The sequence below is a fragment of the Microsporum canis genome, genomic scaffold (genome assembly GCF_000151145.1).
Source record: "Microsporum canis CBS 113480 supercont1.5 genomic scaffold, whole genome shotgun sequence".
Classification (NCBI taxonomy): Eukaryota; Fungi; Ascomycota; class Eurotiomycetes; order Onygenales; family Arthrodermataceae; genus Microsporum; species Microsporum canis.
In genome coordinates this window covers 2,431,574-2,446,613 of record NW_003299165.1, presented here as the reverse complement: position 1 = coordinate 2,446,613, position 15,040 = coordinate 2,431,574, and the positions used below count along the sequence as shown (strand labels likewise).

The 15,040-nt window shown below is 45.0% G+C and overlaps 6 protein-coding genes across 6 annotated transcripts; 1 reads left to right on the top strand and 5 right to left on the bottom strand.

Moving 5' to 3' along the window:
* Positions 1-122: 122 nt before the first annotated feature.
* On the bottom strand, positions 123-2,137 carry MCYG_05991 (F-box domain-containing protein; the record flags this gene model as incomplete). The annotated part of the gene is made up of 5 exons (XM_002846076.1): positions 123-827; positions 892-1,393; positions 1,463-1,587; positions 1,640-1,750; positions 2,036-2,137. 5 exons carry the CDS (start codon positions 2,135-2,137, stop codon positions 123-125), a joined length of 1,545 nt encoding a protein of 514 aa, XP_002846122.1.
* Positions 2,138-2,450: 313 nt separating this feature from the next.
* Positions 2,451-3,477, bottom strand: MCYG_05990 (conserved hypothetical protein; the record flags this gene model as incomplete). Its single annotated transcript, XM_002846075.1, has 2 exons — positions 2,451-2,717; positions 2,779-3,477. 2 exons carry the CDS (start codon positions 3,475-3,477, stop codon positions 2,451-2,453), a joined length of 966 nt encoding a protein of 321 aa, XP_002846121.1.
* Positions 3,478-4,076: 599 nt separating this feature from the next.
* On the bottom strand, positions 4,077-6,254 carry MCYG_05989 (glutamyl-tRNA synthetase; the record flags this gene model as incomplete). Its single annotated transcript, XM_002846074.1, has 2 exons — positions 4,077-5,942; positions 6,021-6,254. 2 exons carry the CDS (start codon positions 6,252-6,254, stop codon positions 4,077-4,079), a joined length of 2,100 nt encoding a protein of 699 aa, XP_002846120.1.
* A 493-nt stretch (positions 6,255-6,747) lies between these two features.
* MCYG_05988 (phosphotransferase family protein) lies at positions 6,748-8,603 on the top strand (the record flags this gene model as incomplete). Its single annotated transcript, XM_002846073.1, has 3 exons — positions 6,748-6,869; positions 6,936-7,579; positions 7,645-8,603. The coding sequence occupies 3 exons, from the start codon at positions 6,748-6,750 to the stop codon at positions 8,601-8,603; spliced, it is 1,725 nt and encodes a 574-aa protein (XP_002846119.1).
* Positions 8,604-9,150: 547 nt separating this feature from the next.
* On the bottom strand, positions 9,151-11,832 carry MCYG_05987 (PMS1 nirs variant 6; the record flags this gene model as incomplete). Its single annotated transcript, XM_002846072.1, has 4 exons — positions 9,151-10,508; positions 10,556-10,970; positions 11,015-11,093; positions 11,426-11,832. 4 exons carry the CDS (start codon positions 11,830-11,832, stop codon positions 9,151-9,153), a joined length of 2,259 nt encoding a protein of 752 aa, XP_002846118.1.
* A 598-nt stretch (positions 11,833-12,430) lies between these two features.
* Positions 12,431-13,573, bottom strand: MCYG_05986 (conserved hypothetical protein; the record flags this gene model as incomplete). The annotated part of the gene is made up of 1 exon (XM_002846071.1): positions 12,431-13,573. One exon carries the CDS (start codon positions 13,571-13,573, stop codon positions 12,431-12,433), a length of 1,143 nt encoding a protein of 380 aa, XP_002846117.1.
* Between the last annotated feature and the right edge of the window lie 1,467 nt (positions 13,574-15,040).

Genomic DNA, 15,040 nt, shown 5'->3' with positions numbered 1-15,040 from the left:
CTTTTATTTTATAAAGGCCTTAGAAATTTAGATTAAGAATAAAAGCTACGGGTTTCATCCCTTTTATATATTAAGACATAAAGCGCCAAGGTATTTACATACCGCAGACTAGTACTAAGGAGCTATGATAGCCACGGAATCTTAGAAGTAATGGTTGCCTCCCATGTAATCCCTTTACTCTTCCCATACTCGTATGCATCTCTGTTAATTGGATTGAGAGTGCTATGCAAGGCCATTTTTTCTAGTTTCATATTCGGTGCATCAGCTAATAGCTTGATCGAGTAGCCCGTGATTATAGTGCCCGACATATCCAGCCTTTTTAGATTTGGCATTGTATCGACCATAACTTCAGTGATGCTATCATCCACCCCAATGATACCGGAAATAATCAAGTCGGTTATGGAGCATAGATGGCCCTTCTTCATTAAAGGGACTAGATTCCCTGCAGACGCTTGACAGTTTGACAATCCAAGTGTCGTCAAAATCGGAGTCGAGCGTGGCTCCAAAGCAGAGAAGTATCTTTCGAGCATGTAGTCTATGTCGTAAGAGGACCTGTGGTAGTATAGCTCCTTTAAATTAAAGAGGCCTTCCAGAAAGTTGTAGCTGTGGATGGGCATGCGTGAGCTAGATACAAGGATCATGGATAAACATTCCAAAGACTTTGGTAGGGCTTTGATATGAGCATCCAAAGTGACATTGGTAATGTAAAATTCGCGTAAACATGGGTGGCCTGACAAATCTGTATCCAGGTCATGAAGCAAGATCTTTGCATCGTCACCGAGAATACTCAGCTCTTCAAGAGCAGGCATTCTATCACTTAACGAGCTCTATGCACACGACCATGTTAAGCACGACTCCCACACCAAAGAACATGAGTTTCGTCTTACTTACGTCGAGGAAAAAGGGCCTTGTGATTGATATATAATCCAGCGTTATCTTCAAAGCTCGCAGCCGTGGCGCACGGGAGCAATAGCTCCAGTCCCCCAACTTTTCGGGGGCTTTTGCTGAAATATCAATGCATTCGAGCGTGGTAACCATAGTGAGAATAGAGTCAAATTCCATGAAACTTAGCGGAAATTTCGGTATTTTCAATTTCTTCAGCCCAGTGAATGTATGGAGAATTCTAATATCTGTCGGTAGTGCCAGATTGTTATTCAAAGTAACGTCATTAATTTTGGGGCATCTAGAGAGCCAGGTTAAAGTTTTCGTAGCATTCTGCGGGGAGAGGCGCTCAAGGGTAGCGACCTCGATGGTATTAGCATGTCGCCGAAAATATGCACGGACTGCCATTAATGGAATTGTTCTCCTCGCCAAAAAGAGGTCCATGGATGAAAAGGCTTTGCCCATGGACGTTACTAGTTCTGCCCATCTCTTGGAGACCCGAAGCAACGTTCTGTCCACCCACAGAGGTGTCAGTTAGTAGACTTGCACACATATACAGGACACAATGGCTTCCACCTACATTAGTGTTCGCAAATTCAAATACTGTAGAACCATTGCAACCAGCTCAGGTGGTAATACGGCGAATGGATCCCGTCGTGGTGGATTTAAAACCTTGTCCAGCTTCGTTTTGAGCAGTTCAATTTTCTACGTTTAAGTCAGCTTATGTTCAAAAGTTGATAAAGGAGTATGGGCTTACAGGACGGTTGGTGTCCCTTGCATCTACACATTTCAAGGCATATTCATATAATCGCAGGGCATCATGCAGCCTCCGCTTCAGCTGCAGAACTTGAGCTGTTCGCAGATACCCCTAGATTAGAAGTGTCAGTATCGTATACAACCAGTGCCATTTGCCTATGGGGGCGGTATAGAAATATCATACTCTTGCATCCGAGGCACCGATTTCAATCATTTGTCTCCCATCCTTGAGTGCCAGGTCCAGGTTTCCTAGTTTGCAGTGTGTCGCGGCTCTGCTGTTCAGTATCCCTATTTTATCATCTTCTCCTTGGCTCAAGGCCTGGATTTATATATTTCCCCTCCATTAGAAAGATTCAAGTCCGGCCTCAGAGCTGATACGGGGTTTGTGGTAAGATACCGTCGTGAAAGCAGTGAGCGCGTCAGCATAGTTACATTGCGCGTACTGGGTCTTCCCGTAGGTTTGCAAGACTCGCTTGTCATCAGCAGCACCCGAATCCATAACTAGCAGATGAAGTAAACAAGAGTAAGATATTTGCTAGAAAAGGTCCAGGCGAGAGTCATGTCGTTGCAAGGCGAGACAACTAGTTAAGACGTTTTTATATCCCAGCTATGACGATAACTAGCGATCATCACGTAAACTACCTAGTTACACTTAACAGAAATAATATCAAAAATATAACCAGTCTCTCTGCCGCCAATTGGTGCGGGCTCGCCTTTTTGGCCGAATGGCAGATTATAACTACGACAAATAACTTGTTAACTATCTGATAGACGTTACGACTCAGCCTGGTCATTCGACACTCGACGGAAGCTCAAATATAGCATTCCTTTTCTTTCCCCCCCTTTTTCCTCTTCTTTTTCCTTTTCTTCTCTTTTCCCTCCTCCGTCTTCTCTCCTGTCTCTGGTTTTGCCTTCTGTTTCATCTTCTCTTTTTCCTCCTTCATCTCCTTTCCTTTCTCCGGGTTTGCCTTCTCTTTCTTCCGGTCCTTAGGCACAGCGTTGACATTGGCGTTTTTCTTAGCTTTGGTTTGTTTCCCCCTTTGTGAGTTAGAATTCGCCGTAGATGTGATCTCCTTTGGCTATGTTAGCCTCCTAATCCATTGCTTCTTAGGTGTTTACGCAAAGAGATACGACTCTTACTACCTTTTTTTCCCTGATCCCTGGATTTGCTGCGCCTGTATCCTGTATGATAGGCTGACCCGCAGTTATTTCATTTTCCTTGGTAATTATTCGTAACGATATAACCATTCGCGCCGTTCGCCATAGTGGTTGTTCGACGGGCAAAGATCCGAAGTTCGCAACCCAGATGGAGGTTTGATCGTTGGGCCACGCTTGGTACAAAAAGTCCTCCGCGCCACGGACAGTCGGATGCACAAACTCGATCCGCGATACGGCGCGGCCCCCATATACCCCTTTCACAATCGGCTCCTCAATGGCCTGGTAGTTCGTCGCCCCCGAAGGGTTAAACTTGAATGGAGGAGGCGGCGTTAAAACTATGACTGATCCGCCCCGAGATATATAAAAGGCAAAAATGGCTGAGGCTCCCTTTATATATTTGCTCCATGTATTCGGCCCCATACTCGATTTGGGACACGATGGGTCTTTCTTATCCATCAATGGGCCCATGGCCATGCTCAGCGTCTGCATCCCATGATTCTTGGCCCATAGCTGAACGCAATGATACGGAACACCGCTCCACAAGACCTGGCGGTTCTGAGTGCATCTGTGGAAGAAATTCCGAAGAATCTCCAGTTCCTGCTCAACCGTCAAAAGCCCACGTATAGCTTTCAGGTTTACCAGCTGGCGCTCTAGAATATTTTCTCGGGTAGTCGAATCCATTTCATCGATAATATGGGTTATTGCTTTTATATAGAACATAGAAGCCTACATGGCTAGTTTTGAATGATTGCGTGGGCGAGGAAGACTATATAACCACAGTGAGGGAGGGTTGGGCATCTTTTTGATGACGTTGCTTGAAGGCAGTTTTTAGAATTGGGCTCTTCTAGGTATTTCTATATAGTAGTAGACAAGTCCAAATAAGTTGTGACAGCCCGCTCTCATAAGAGTCATTCTCCGCACCTGATATATCATGGAGGCTTGCCCTTGACTATAACTGGACGTTTTGTACGAATTTTATCCTTCACAAGATTAATTCTCTGTCCTAGATTTAACAAGAAAAGCCTGCTGCTACCGCTCATGAAAACCTGTTTTAAGAATGAAGCTACATAAGCTAGATGTTAAGAATTGTATTTGATTGTAATTATTTAACCATCTCTTCGTGAATAATCCACATAGGCAAGGCTAAGGAGGCGGACATACAACTGGTGTCTGGTGCAGAGGGTTACGAGCTCATTTGAGAGCAGAGAAAACATAGAATCGACTGAAATGATTCATTTGGATGGCCAGAAATGTTTAATGCAATACTCACCAAGGACATCTCAGAGTGTCTTGCCGGTAGGAACGGAGAAAAAAGTGGCGGACCGTCCCCCAGAAAACGGGCGGTCGACCCGATAGTAACCCTTTCGTTCAAATTGGATGATATCGTCTTCCCGAAGTTCACCAGTATTGAAATCGGCCCAGACATAGGAGCGAAACTCGGAATTCCAGTTGATAAACGGTGATATGTCATCGTCCTTCTCCAGCTTATCTTTCGTAATGATAGAGTCGAAATCAACCAATTCCACAGGGACGAGACCTTGGTCTTGAGAAAGCCAGGTTATCTTTTTGCTCGTCTTCTTCACATCACCAGCTAAGTGAAGCTCCAGCTCGATATGCGAGATTTTCTTCATCTCATTACGAGTAACTTGGCGGACAACTGCATTTCCCCAGTTCATCAGCGTAATCTCTTCATTGAGCGAAAAGGACTGCGCATCTTCCTGCTCAAGATAGATTTTACTACTATAGACGACACTCTTCGTTCCAAGATCAGGGTTCTTTGGATGTTTCCGTCTCTGCTCCACTAAAGTTTCTTCCATAGCACCGGAAACCGTTGTAAACACTATATTTTCCTTCAAGATGGCAGTAAACCGGGGAGCAATCGGGTCAATAATCTTCTTATTGGCAGCCCATATCGACGTCCAATCAAGGTTGATGATATTCCTGCTAGGTCCTTGCTTAAGAATAAATTCACGCAAGGCAGGAATAGTCATCCCCCTTCTCCTAATACCACGAATAGTAGGCATCCTTGGGTCATCCCAGCCCCAAACTGCACCTTTCTCAACCAGTAGCGCAAGTTTCCTTTTCGACAGAACAGTACGCACAAAGTTCATCCTAGAAAAATCCCAGATCATGACTTCGCGAAGGCCTAAAGCCTGCTGAATCCACGTATATTGAGGATTTCTGTCTCTATACTCATTCGTCCGAAGAGCATATGTAATGCCTTCAATGGAATCCAGAATCGGCGCGCAGAAGTCATAAGTAGGGTATATTTTCCAAGTATTTCCAGTTCTATGGTGTGGCTGAGAGTTATATCGATATATAACTGGATCCCGCATTGCCTTGTTAGGATCATCCACTGAGATCTTCGCTCTAATGCACCATCCTCGCCCTTCCGGGGTGTCGAGTTTCATTTGTGTGAGGTAATAGAGACTCTCCTTAACAGTAAGTTCGCGGCATTTACTCGCAACACCATCACGCCTCTCTTGATTCATCACTTCTTTGTCGGTATTATCTGCGTATGCTTTGCCCTCAGAAACTAGCTTCACACATAGTTCAAACATTTGGCCAAAGTAGTTACTAGAGAAAGAAACTTTATCGGGAGTAATCCCAAGTAGCTGGAGGTCATGCAGAATTGCATCCTGAAACTCCGAAGTTTCCTTTGAGGGGTTTGTATCATCAAATCGACATATAAGTGTACCCCCTGGTTGCTTATGGGCAAAGTAATCATTAAGCAAAGCAGCCTTTGCATGGCCAATGTGTAGATACCCAGAAGGCTCTGGTGGAAATCGAGTAACAATTCTCTGGGTATCCAGGCCGATATCATAGCTGGCGCCAGCAGCGCTCATAGCAACTCGTTTCTCACGGGCAGGGGCTTCAAGATCAAATGCAACTCGGCTCATCCAGGGATTTAAAGACTCAATTAAAGTAAACCATCTCAGTATATTTCCGCTTTGTTGTTTTATGGTGGACATTGACACCTTGTTTCCACGTATAGCCCCCCACACGGTAATATCCGCGAGGGTAAGCGAGTATCCAATAATAAATGATCTCAGGGAAAGATGATTCTCGAGTTCTCTGAGCGGTTGCTCTACGGATTTGAAATTGACTGGTGACAAATCTAGAGACCGAGTGATCCATTCCAGTACCTATCACTAGTTAGAATCGAGGCAGGGGCAATATTGTGGAGTTGGTTAACGAGTATATACCTCATCACTGCTACCAACCTGGGCAGTTGGAAAATTTTCTCGTAGGTAACCGTAGACATCTTGGTCGTAGATCAATACTCCATCTTGCGTGGATAGTTTAAGGTATTCTTTTGCTGGACCTACGGACTCTACCGTCTCAAGCACGGTAGATATTGGGGTATTGGTATCTGTCAGGCTAACGTACTCAGCAGCTAATAGCGCAGGGAGTAAGAGGGAATGGTTTGCCTTGGAGGCAACCGTAAGAACTGCCATTTTTTTTTTTTTCACCAGTTAACCAAAGATGTACGGAGTAATTATCTGAGTGTGAGGAGGCAAACATGATGACTCGAAGAGAATGACTAGTTTCATAATCCTTGTCCATCATTCTTAGTGTGACTAACATCTAACTAGTTAACACTTTGTAACCAGTTATTACGACTATGATCACACCCTCATCCAACCCGGGTAAAGTGGCACCCTTCATATTGACAATGTAGCTCTCCGGCAGTGCCAGTACAGGCAGTGTGTAAAACACTGCAGCTGGGGCAATTTCATACCGGTGAAAGTTTCGTACAACATTTAACGGGAGCGGGAGGAACCTTAACCTTCCCGATTATTACTTATGGCACTACGGCGGAGTGATATCTGGTCGATCGTGGCAAAGGAACTTCCATCAACGGGAACTGAAAGTCTACAACGTAATTCCATGTCAGTCACGTCACGATGGTTACGCTCGCCTTCGCATTCCTCTATTTGCCTGGTAACCATGTTCTACTGGAGTTCTTTGAAGGCCTCCCACAGGCAGTCTGTTGGAATACGTTTTATCAGCTCTTGTGCGACCGATAAACCGAATCAACACTTGTTTGAGTACACCTCTGGTAGATGGATGTGAGTGTCACTGCATGCATACAGATAGAACTGCAGAGGCTGATGAAATCAAACCCTTATTTACAGATACAACGAGTCGCTTCGCCGAGCTGAAAGAGCCCTAGTCTTTAACGTCCAAGAGCTTAAACGCGTTGCTGCTGCCTCCGTTGACCGGCATGAAGCCGATATCCAGAGCTTCAGGAAGCTTGCAGAAGGCGGATTTAATCGTATTTTTGAAATCACAATGAAAGGTGATAATACCCAGATTCTCGCCCGGCTACCCTACCCTTCTACCGTCCCTACAAGGCTTGCTGTTGCGAACGAGGTTGCAACGCTGGGCCTTCTCCGCTACCATAATGTTCCCGTGCCGAAAGTCCTTGGTTACTCTGCTAATCCTGACAATTCTGTTGGCGCGGAATTCATTCTTATGGGGAAGGTTAATGGAACCCCAATTGGGGATTCGTGGTATACACTTTCAGATAAACAACGGTTAAAAGTCTTAGCAGGATTGGTCCAACTTGAGGCGAAGTTATTTGCAATCCAGCTTCCAGCATCCGGTAGTTTATATTATTGGCGCGATTTACCCCCGGAATTGCAGAAAGTTGCTGTCTACCTGTCCCGGGATTCTAATCTTCCTCATGGTTGCCCGGAAATCTGTGTTGGGCCGGACACGTCTTTGAAGTGGTGGTATGCGGAACGGTCCTTTCTCCGTGACATCAATCGCTGTCCGCGTAAGTTATGCTCAAAATAATAAACATGGGGACAAAGAATTTCTAAAAGCCTCATTTAGATTTAGATGCCGGTCAGTGTATGGAGGCTGCAGCGAAGAAAGAATTAGCATGGTTAAAGTCCTATGCGAAACCGCGCTTTCCATTTGAACGAGGATACAGGGAAGCTACGAATTATCAAAAGTCTGCTCCGGAGGAATATAGCGAAACTCTTGAGAAGTACCTAAAAATCATACCTTATCTTGTCCCGCACGACAAAGGTCTACAGAGGCCAATCTTGCGCCATCCTGACCTCCAGCCTAACAATATCTTTGTTAACAAGGACTTGGACATAATTGGTTTAATTGACTGGCAACACTGTTCCGCCCTTCCCCTCTTCCTTGCGGCTGGGATTCCACACTACATTCAAAACTATGACGATGAGGAATCACTCAGTTTCACCCCTCCTAAACTACCTGATAACTTAGATGAAATGAATCCACATGAACGCTCTGCTGCACTAGAAAAGTTTCGAAGGAGACACCTACACTTTTATTATCTTGAACTTACGAAACGATTTAACCCGTGTCATTTTCGCGCCCTTGACACAAACTCAAACCATCTATTAAAACGGAAAACGTTTATCCATGCTGCTTCTCCCTGGGAAGGGAATAACGCTCAGCTAAAAGCGGATTTAGTACATATCGTGAAAAATTGGAATATCATCGTTGCTTGCGCAGACGATCAACAGGTGGACAACGCTAACTGCCATATACCTCAATGCCCTGTGACTTTCGACCCATCAGAAGCCCGGGAAGCTCTCCGCATTGAAAGGGAATATGAAGAGATGGATACCCAACTCTCTCGAATTCGAGATGCTATTGGAGTAAGCATTGATGGATGGACGTCAAACGAAATGTTTAAAGGTGCAGTTGAACGGGAACAGGAGCTTAAGAAGATGGCAATTGCCTCTGTCTCTGACAACAAGTATGATCAAGAAATGACCCAGAAGCATTGGCCATTTGATGACTTCGATGAAAATGAATAGGTGCTTGGCTATCTAGGCTTACCTTCCCCAATTTGAATGGCAGAGGTGGAGAATAGATTTATGTCAATTCAGTGATAGAGGAACCTTTAAGCAAAAATGTAGAGGCTATAAAGTTCAATGTAACTGCCCCCCGCTTCGCACATCGCTTAGAAAGGCTGGAAGATATAGGCCGACATTGTCATTATGTACAAAGTTTATGCCCCCGAATTTATCTCTCTTTGATCACAATATATCGGAGAACTTTTAAAATACTACGTAATATACTATACGCATATGAGGGCTGCAGATAGTAAAATTTCCCATTGATAAAGCTGGTTGAATTATCTATGCAAATATTTTAAGGGATGATTGAGACCACGATTCTTTGAGGACCGGGGCTTTAGAAAAGAATGAACATCACTTTTTCTTCGCCCTGTTGACTTTTCAGCAAACTATGGGTTAGTGAAGAATAATTTAACTTCTAGATTTTTCCGTGAATTTACCCTGAGGGCATGGGCGAGGACAAAAGAGATAGTTGTATCCTGCTTAACCGACACTGGAATGAAGGCTATTTAGCTAGGACACGAAGCCTGCTGGTCCAGTAGCTGAGGTTGCTTGTCGAATCAGCCTGTGAAAATGTTGCCTCAATAGTCCCCGACCTCACATAGTGGTCTGTATCGACCATTAGCTTAATTGAATCAGAGAACTCCTGGATTCCATGCCTGCAATGTGTTGTCTCTTCATACACCGAGTCTACTGACGGTGTGCATTCCATAGGAGATTGGCTTCCCTGCTCCGAAATATTGTTCATACCATTTTCACCTCCATATACGGGACGACCGTCCGAGTTGTTATATCCGTTCGTTGAAGGCCTTTGAGAGTCTGATGTAAGATCGGGAGAGGAGATTCGTAGGGATATATCAGCAGGAACGACTGATTTATAGGTAGGTGGTACTTGGATATAGCCTGGACTTCCATAATCAATACGATGATTATGAGGAGCATGTCTGAGAATAGAATGTCCGACCGAGAGAGTAACTTCTTCGAAGCTATTAGAAACCGAAAATTTGAAATATTGGGGGCTTTTGGCTACGGAAGAGATTTTTGAACAAGGTGCTGTATGAGGATATGGTCGTAGCAGATGAATTTCTTCATTTCCCCTTATTATATTCCTCACAGGTGCGTGTAGAAAGGAGCCAATAGTGTGGGGAACATTGATACGGTATTCCTGTGTTGGGATGGCCCTTGGAAATGAGCCATTGCTGACTGCCTCCGGCTTTTGCTTCGTGAGGGTCAGTGATTTATTATAACCGTCCAGCCTGAGCGTAGTCTGCTTCATAGGGTTCCTGTTATGAGTAATCCTGTAGCATGGACTATCTAAGGGTAAAGAATTGGTTGACAATTGAGGCTCACGGCCTGGAGTTAAAAGGTGAGGCCCAGGGTCACGAAGCTGCCGAGCAGAAAGGGATAGTTTCCATGGGTTAGCTGTTGGGGTGGATGCAATAACCGTTGGCAAACATCCGCTTCCTTTAAATAATGCTGGGCTACTAACACCAGTACTTAAGCTGGCTTGCTCATCATTTTTATTGGGAATGTTTCTATGGGTATCCATGAGATGTGAGTTGGTAGAAGCTCCCAAGCAGTAGACGTCCATGAAGGCAGTCTCGATTATTTGGAGGATAACTGGATGGTCTTCAAACAGAACGTCATCCTTAGATGGTTCAATATTGATATCGTAGATACCAGGTGGGCAGTCTAGGGATAAAAACATGAAAGGGTCGGCAATAACGTTGGACTCATCTATTGCTTGTTTTAAGCGTGTCTTGAAACGCCTGGATATTTCCTTACCAAAACCCTTAGATGTTAGTATTGGTCGACCATCAATAACCACATATTGCCCTTTGTAGTCAACGTTGGACAGGCATTCTGGACCGGTTAGCTTGATTAGGCGTTTGTGCTGGATTTAAGCTTACCTGCGCTGGGGTTCGGTATAATTGTCGAAATATGGATAGTACACACGTCATGAACCTCTTCTTCAGTATATGGACTATTGCGTTCTTCATGTATCGGGTATGATAAGTTTCTGGAAATGCAACTAGTCATCACTGTGGGGCTAATAACTTGGGAAATCGCATCACGGACGGACGCTTCCGAGCTTGGTGCATAAACCCAATCATTGTCCTTGGATTTCAACAGTCTAAAGGAGAACCGTGTTTTCGGCCGTGCTATCGCATATCTCTGGAGTAACTTTTTTATATTGAATGCAGATTTTGCAGATTTTTTCTCAGCTTCTTGTCTTCTGCCTGGTAACGATTTTAGAAAGCCAATAACGCGAACTGTGGTCCCAACGGGGTGGGAAGCTAGGGTGTCACTGATATTATAAGAAATCTGTAAGGATAGACACAACAATGCCCAATTCCTCGGAATCTCACTCTCTGACCAACTGGGAGCTCATACTTCCACATTTGAGAAGAGAGCAACTCGTGTACATTCCCGGACACTGGAATTCCTCTTATTAGAATTTAGAGACCTCTGGAAACAAAGAGAATGTGCGCATCAAAGCATATGTATCATTGTAACGCTGAGAAGGTGGGTAGAGACGTAAGGGCGAAGATATCCCCAATGAAAATCAATCTCTCATCTCTAGTTAATAGGTGGGTATCTTTTGAGTAGTAAAGCCTACTGAACTGGCCACCCAAAGGTAAAAAGGAGCCAATGTAGATTACTCTGGGAGAGAGAAATGTAATCTCTAGAAACATTTTCACTCAGAGAACCCAATGGATTAACTCCAGAGAGTGAGACCCCGAAGAATTAGAGCGGAATCAAGTGCATGACGAACTGACCTTATGGGTTTGCCGTCACGCCCAAACTTTATAATCCTTGCAGCCTGTTCCTCTATAACACGTGTCGTAATATACACTGCGTCGCTCATCTTAGCAATACTGGCAAGTGCCTGTCCGCGGAACCCCAAAGATTTCCCATTGATGGTGTTGAGGTCTTCCTTTGTCTGAATCTTGCTTGTATAGTTTTGCTTGCAAACAAGTGAGCGATCAGCAGGTTGTATCCCCGATCCATTGTCTTTCACTTGAATGATATCCAGGGTATTAACAGAGATTTCAACGAAGATGGAGGTAGCTCCAGCATCTAGGGCATTGTCTAGAAGTTCTTTGGCCACGGATGAAGGGTCGGGAAGAGCGGACGCAGAGCCGATAGCCCTGATGGTGGATTCCCCTAAAGCAACAATTGGCATATTTTTTTTATATCTGGATCAGATGTGAAGACGTAATGATAATGAAAATTATCAAGGAATAAGGCTGGAATAGGTGGTACTCTTATTCATGACCATGGCATGGCATTCACATTGTTGTTGGTTGTATTGATCAAAGTTGGTAGTTTTTCCAAGTTGAGCAGTCACCGAGTGGTGACGTAAGCACGGCTAATATGTGACATATGTGGATGAGTAATATGTTATTACGTGGCAGGTCAGATTTATGAGTTGAACATCTGTTGCCGCCCACACATATGAACCGTTCACTCTTTAGTCTTTAGTAATATGTATATAATTAATGATCTAGGCGACTTCTAATGTCACTATAGAACTAAGTCCAGTCCAGTCCTATACGCCAGAAATGAATCGGTGTGATACGCCTTTTTTAACACTGCTTTCCGTTTGTTCCTGTCATGGGTAAAACTCCGAGTTCGCCAAATGAAAAAGGGGGGGATAAATATATATACCTTGAGAAAACAGAAGCATGGACATGAATAAGAGCTCGCGTTGGCTGAGCGTGTTTGCATCAATAAATAGGAAATGCAAAAAAATAAAAGGAAAGTATTAAAATATATATCAATCAGGAGAGTAAGAAGAAGGCTAGGGTGCCAATGAATATGGATATAAGAGAAAGCGGCTGTGACCGAGAGCTCAACCGCGTGCCCGAGGAGATCGAAGTTGACACAAAGGTCGGCCCACAGGCAATATTGACCTGTTTTGCAGCTGAGACGTAAACCTCCGAAACAGGCTGCTTCTTGTCCCGGGCTGCCGTCCTGAACACCTGCATGGTAGCAGCTAGGCACTTCCCACACTTTGGCCGTCCAGCAGACAGTGAGTTGCCTAGTCCAAGGTGATAGATGTACACGTTCGCCGTCATGTCTGGGTCAGAGATGGCTTCGGCAAAGCAATAGTTGTCCGTCTCCGGGTTCTTCAGGCATGTTGCATCATGCATCGCCTTGTATGCCTGAAAACCCGTCTTTGCAGCAATGACTAATGGATGTCCCCGAGACAGGTCCTCACCACAGGCATCGTTTCTCCCGATCATATCAGCATAATATGATAGTAGACTTGTGCATCTGTCCGCCGATACATCGCACGCTGCATCGAGCGTGCGAGTGATGAGGGCGAAAGATTTGGTGTTTTGAAAAAAGGAGTTGGATGTGGTCAGGAGGACGGATACGGGGACACACTCGTTGAAGGTGGAGTTTGATAGGAAATTATCGAAGAAGGTCGCGCAACTAGCGGTTGTGTTGTCACTGCGGTTGGTATCAAAGGCCGTAGGCAAGGGCCCAAGGGATACTGTGGGAGATGCGGTCACGATGTCAGTTTTTATCGGACCGGTATGCGTTGGGATCAAGATAGACGGTATCGTTGAAGTTCCTGAGGCTGTGGTAGGCTTGGAATGCTGGTTTTTAGATGTAGTTGTGGCTGTATCCTCATCATCGTTCGAAGAGTCCCTTTCTTCCAGCCAGTGTTGGATGGTGTCTGCTGGCGCTTGATGGCGTGGATCGACATTGATCAACCGGGGTTCTATTGGGCCAGACCCAGACTGATGGTGAGGGTCTTCGACGGTCGCGATGCTCGATTCTAGCGGGAACCTGATGCTATGTGCGCCAACTGGAGATGTTATTATGCCACCGAGTAGGCTGAACGCCAAAGCCCAAGATAAAATAGTGGCTGCGGGTGGAAAAGGCGACAGCCGCATCATGGGACGCAGCGCCATCCGACCATTTAATATATATTTTTTATGTTAGATGCCAAAATTAGTCGAATTAATTTAACTATAGCATTAAATGAGTAGATGTTGAATTTCTGAGTCTCGTAGGGAGGTAAACGAATGTGTCAATCAAACGGCGTCCTTTTCTTGAAGAGGAGGGGAGCAGAAAAGAAGATTATAACTTATAACTATATGGCTGACAGGGTCATGAAAAAAAAAAGTAAAAGAGTGAACGACCCTGGCTGTCGCCTTGGTGAAGAAGAAGAAGAAGGGGAGAAAGGAGAAAGGGGAGTGAAGATGTAGGGAGATGCGGACGAGAGAGGATAAATATAGTCCCTTTGGTTCTGGCCTTGCGCCGCCCGGAGGCTCGCATGAAAGGCGTTAGTTAGCACTGGCTCCAGATATTTGAGCCAGTTGAAGGGTTTGAGATGGATTACGTTTTGGTTGGACACATGGCCAGCCAGAGTTGAAGACGTTTTTGCTTTTTTCCTTACCCTTCCTCCTCTCTCTTTTCTTTTTTTCTCTCCCACCCTTAGCCTTATCCATCTTTGTCGTAGTGTGGTAGTTGTTGGCCTTTGACACGTTATTCCAGGGGCTTCCTCGTATTGTGTCTTTTGGCTGATGGCCTGTCGCAGATGGACCTCTCTTTTCTTTTTTAAGCATGTCTGGACTAAGGACATCTTTTCTTCCAGATCAATGACCTTCCTCCATACTATATATGACTCTGGCACGGTCGATAACCGAGCTGAGAAGTCATGAAGAGTTAAAAATCCGCAAACTCGGACGTGCGGATATAACTGGCGGATATCAGCATGATGTAGTAACTATCAAGGAGGCGATGGGTTGGTATCTTACTAGGAGTCCAGGACAAAACGCCCACTTCAACCAGCATTCTGTCGCTGGATAGCCACTCTCCTTCCAGAGCATTCCACCACAGGGCCCAGTCCGTGCCAGTACGGAGCATGCGAAGAATCAATAGTCTGTAAAGAAGGCCAGACGTCAGGCACCGGGTACGAAGCACGACCCTGCCTTGTCCACTCGCTTAGACCCTCGTAGCATTATCCAACACTTTTCACTCGCATGTAATATACCTGGAATCAATCAATTCGCATGTTAGTTTTCCAGGGTACAGAGCCGTCCCTTCGTTGCATGCATGTAGCGATTTAATAACGGATTCATGGGAGCCTGGCCAGGCCCTGCAACGTTGATATGCGAGATCCAGCTGTACAAAGGGCAAGTACTCCATACGGATGGGTACATCTGGGTAAGAATATCGTAACAATATATGCAACCAATCGCTATAACAGCCTTGTTGGGCAATATAACCGCTACCCAGCATATACTTCATAGTATGTATTCCTCCCAGGCAATTATCGCCAGAGAGCATGTTCTCACGACGGCATGCGGCGTTTCATGCCTTTTGCATCGGGACATGGGTTGGTCGACAGTCTAGCCTGATATCATGTCAGTCAA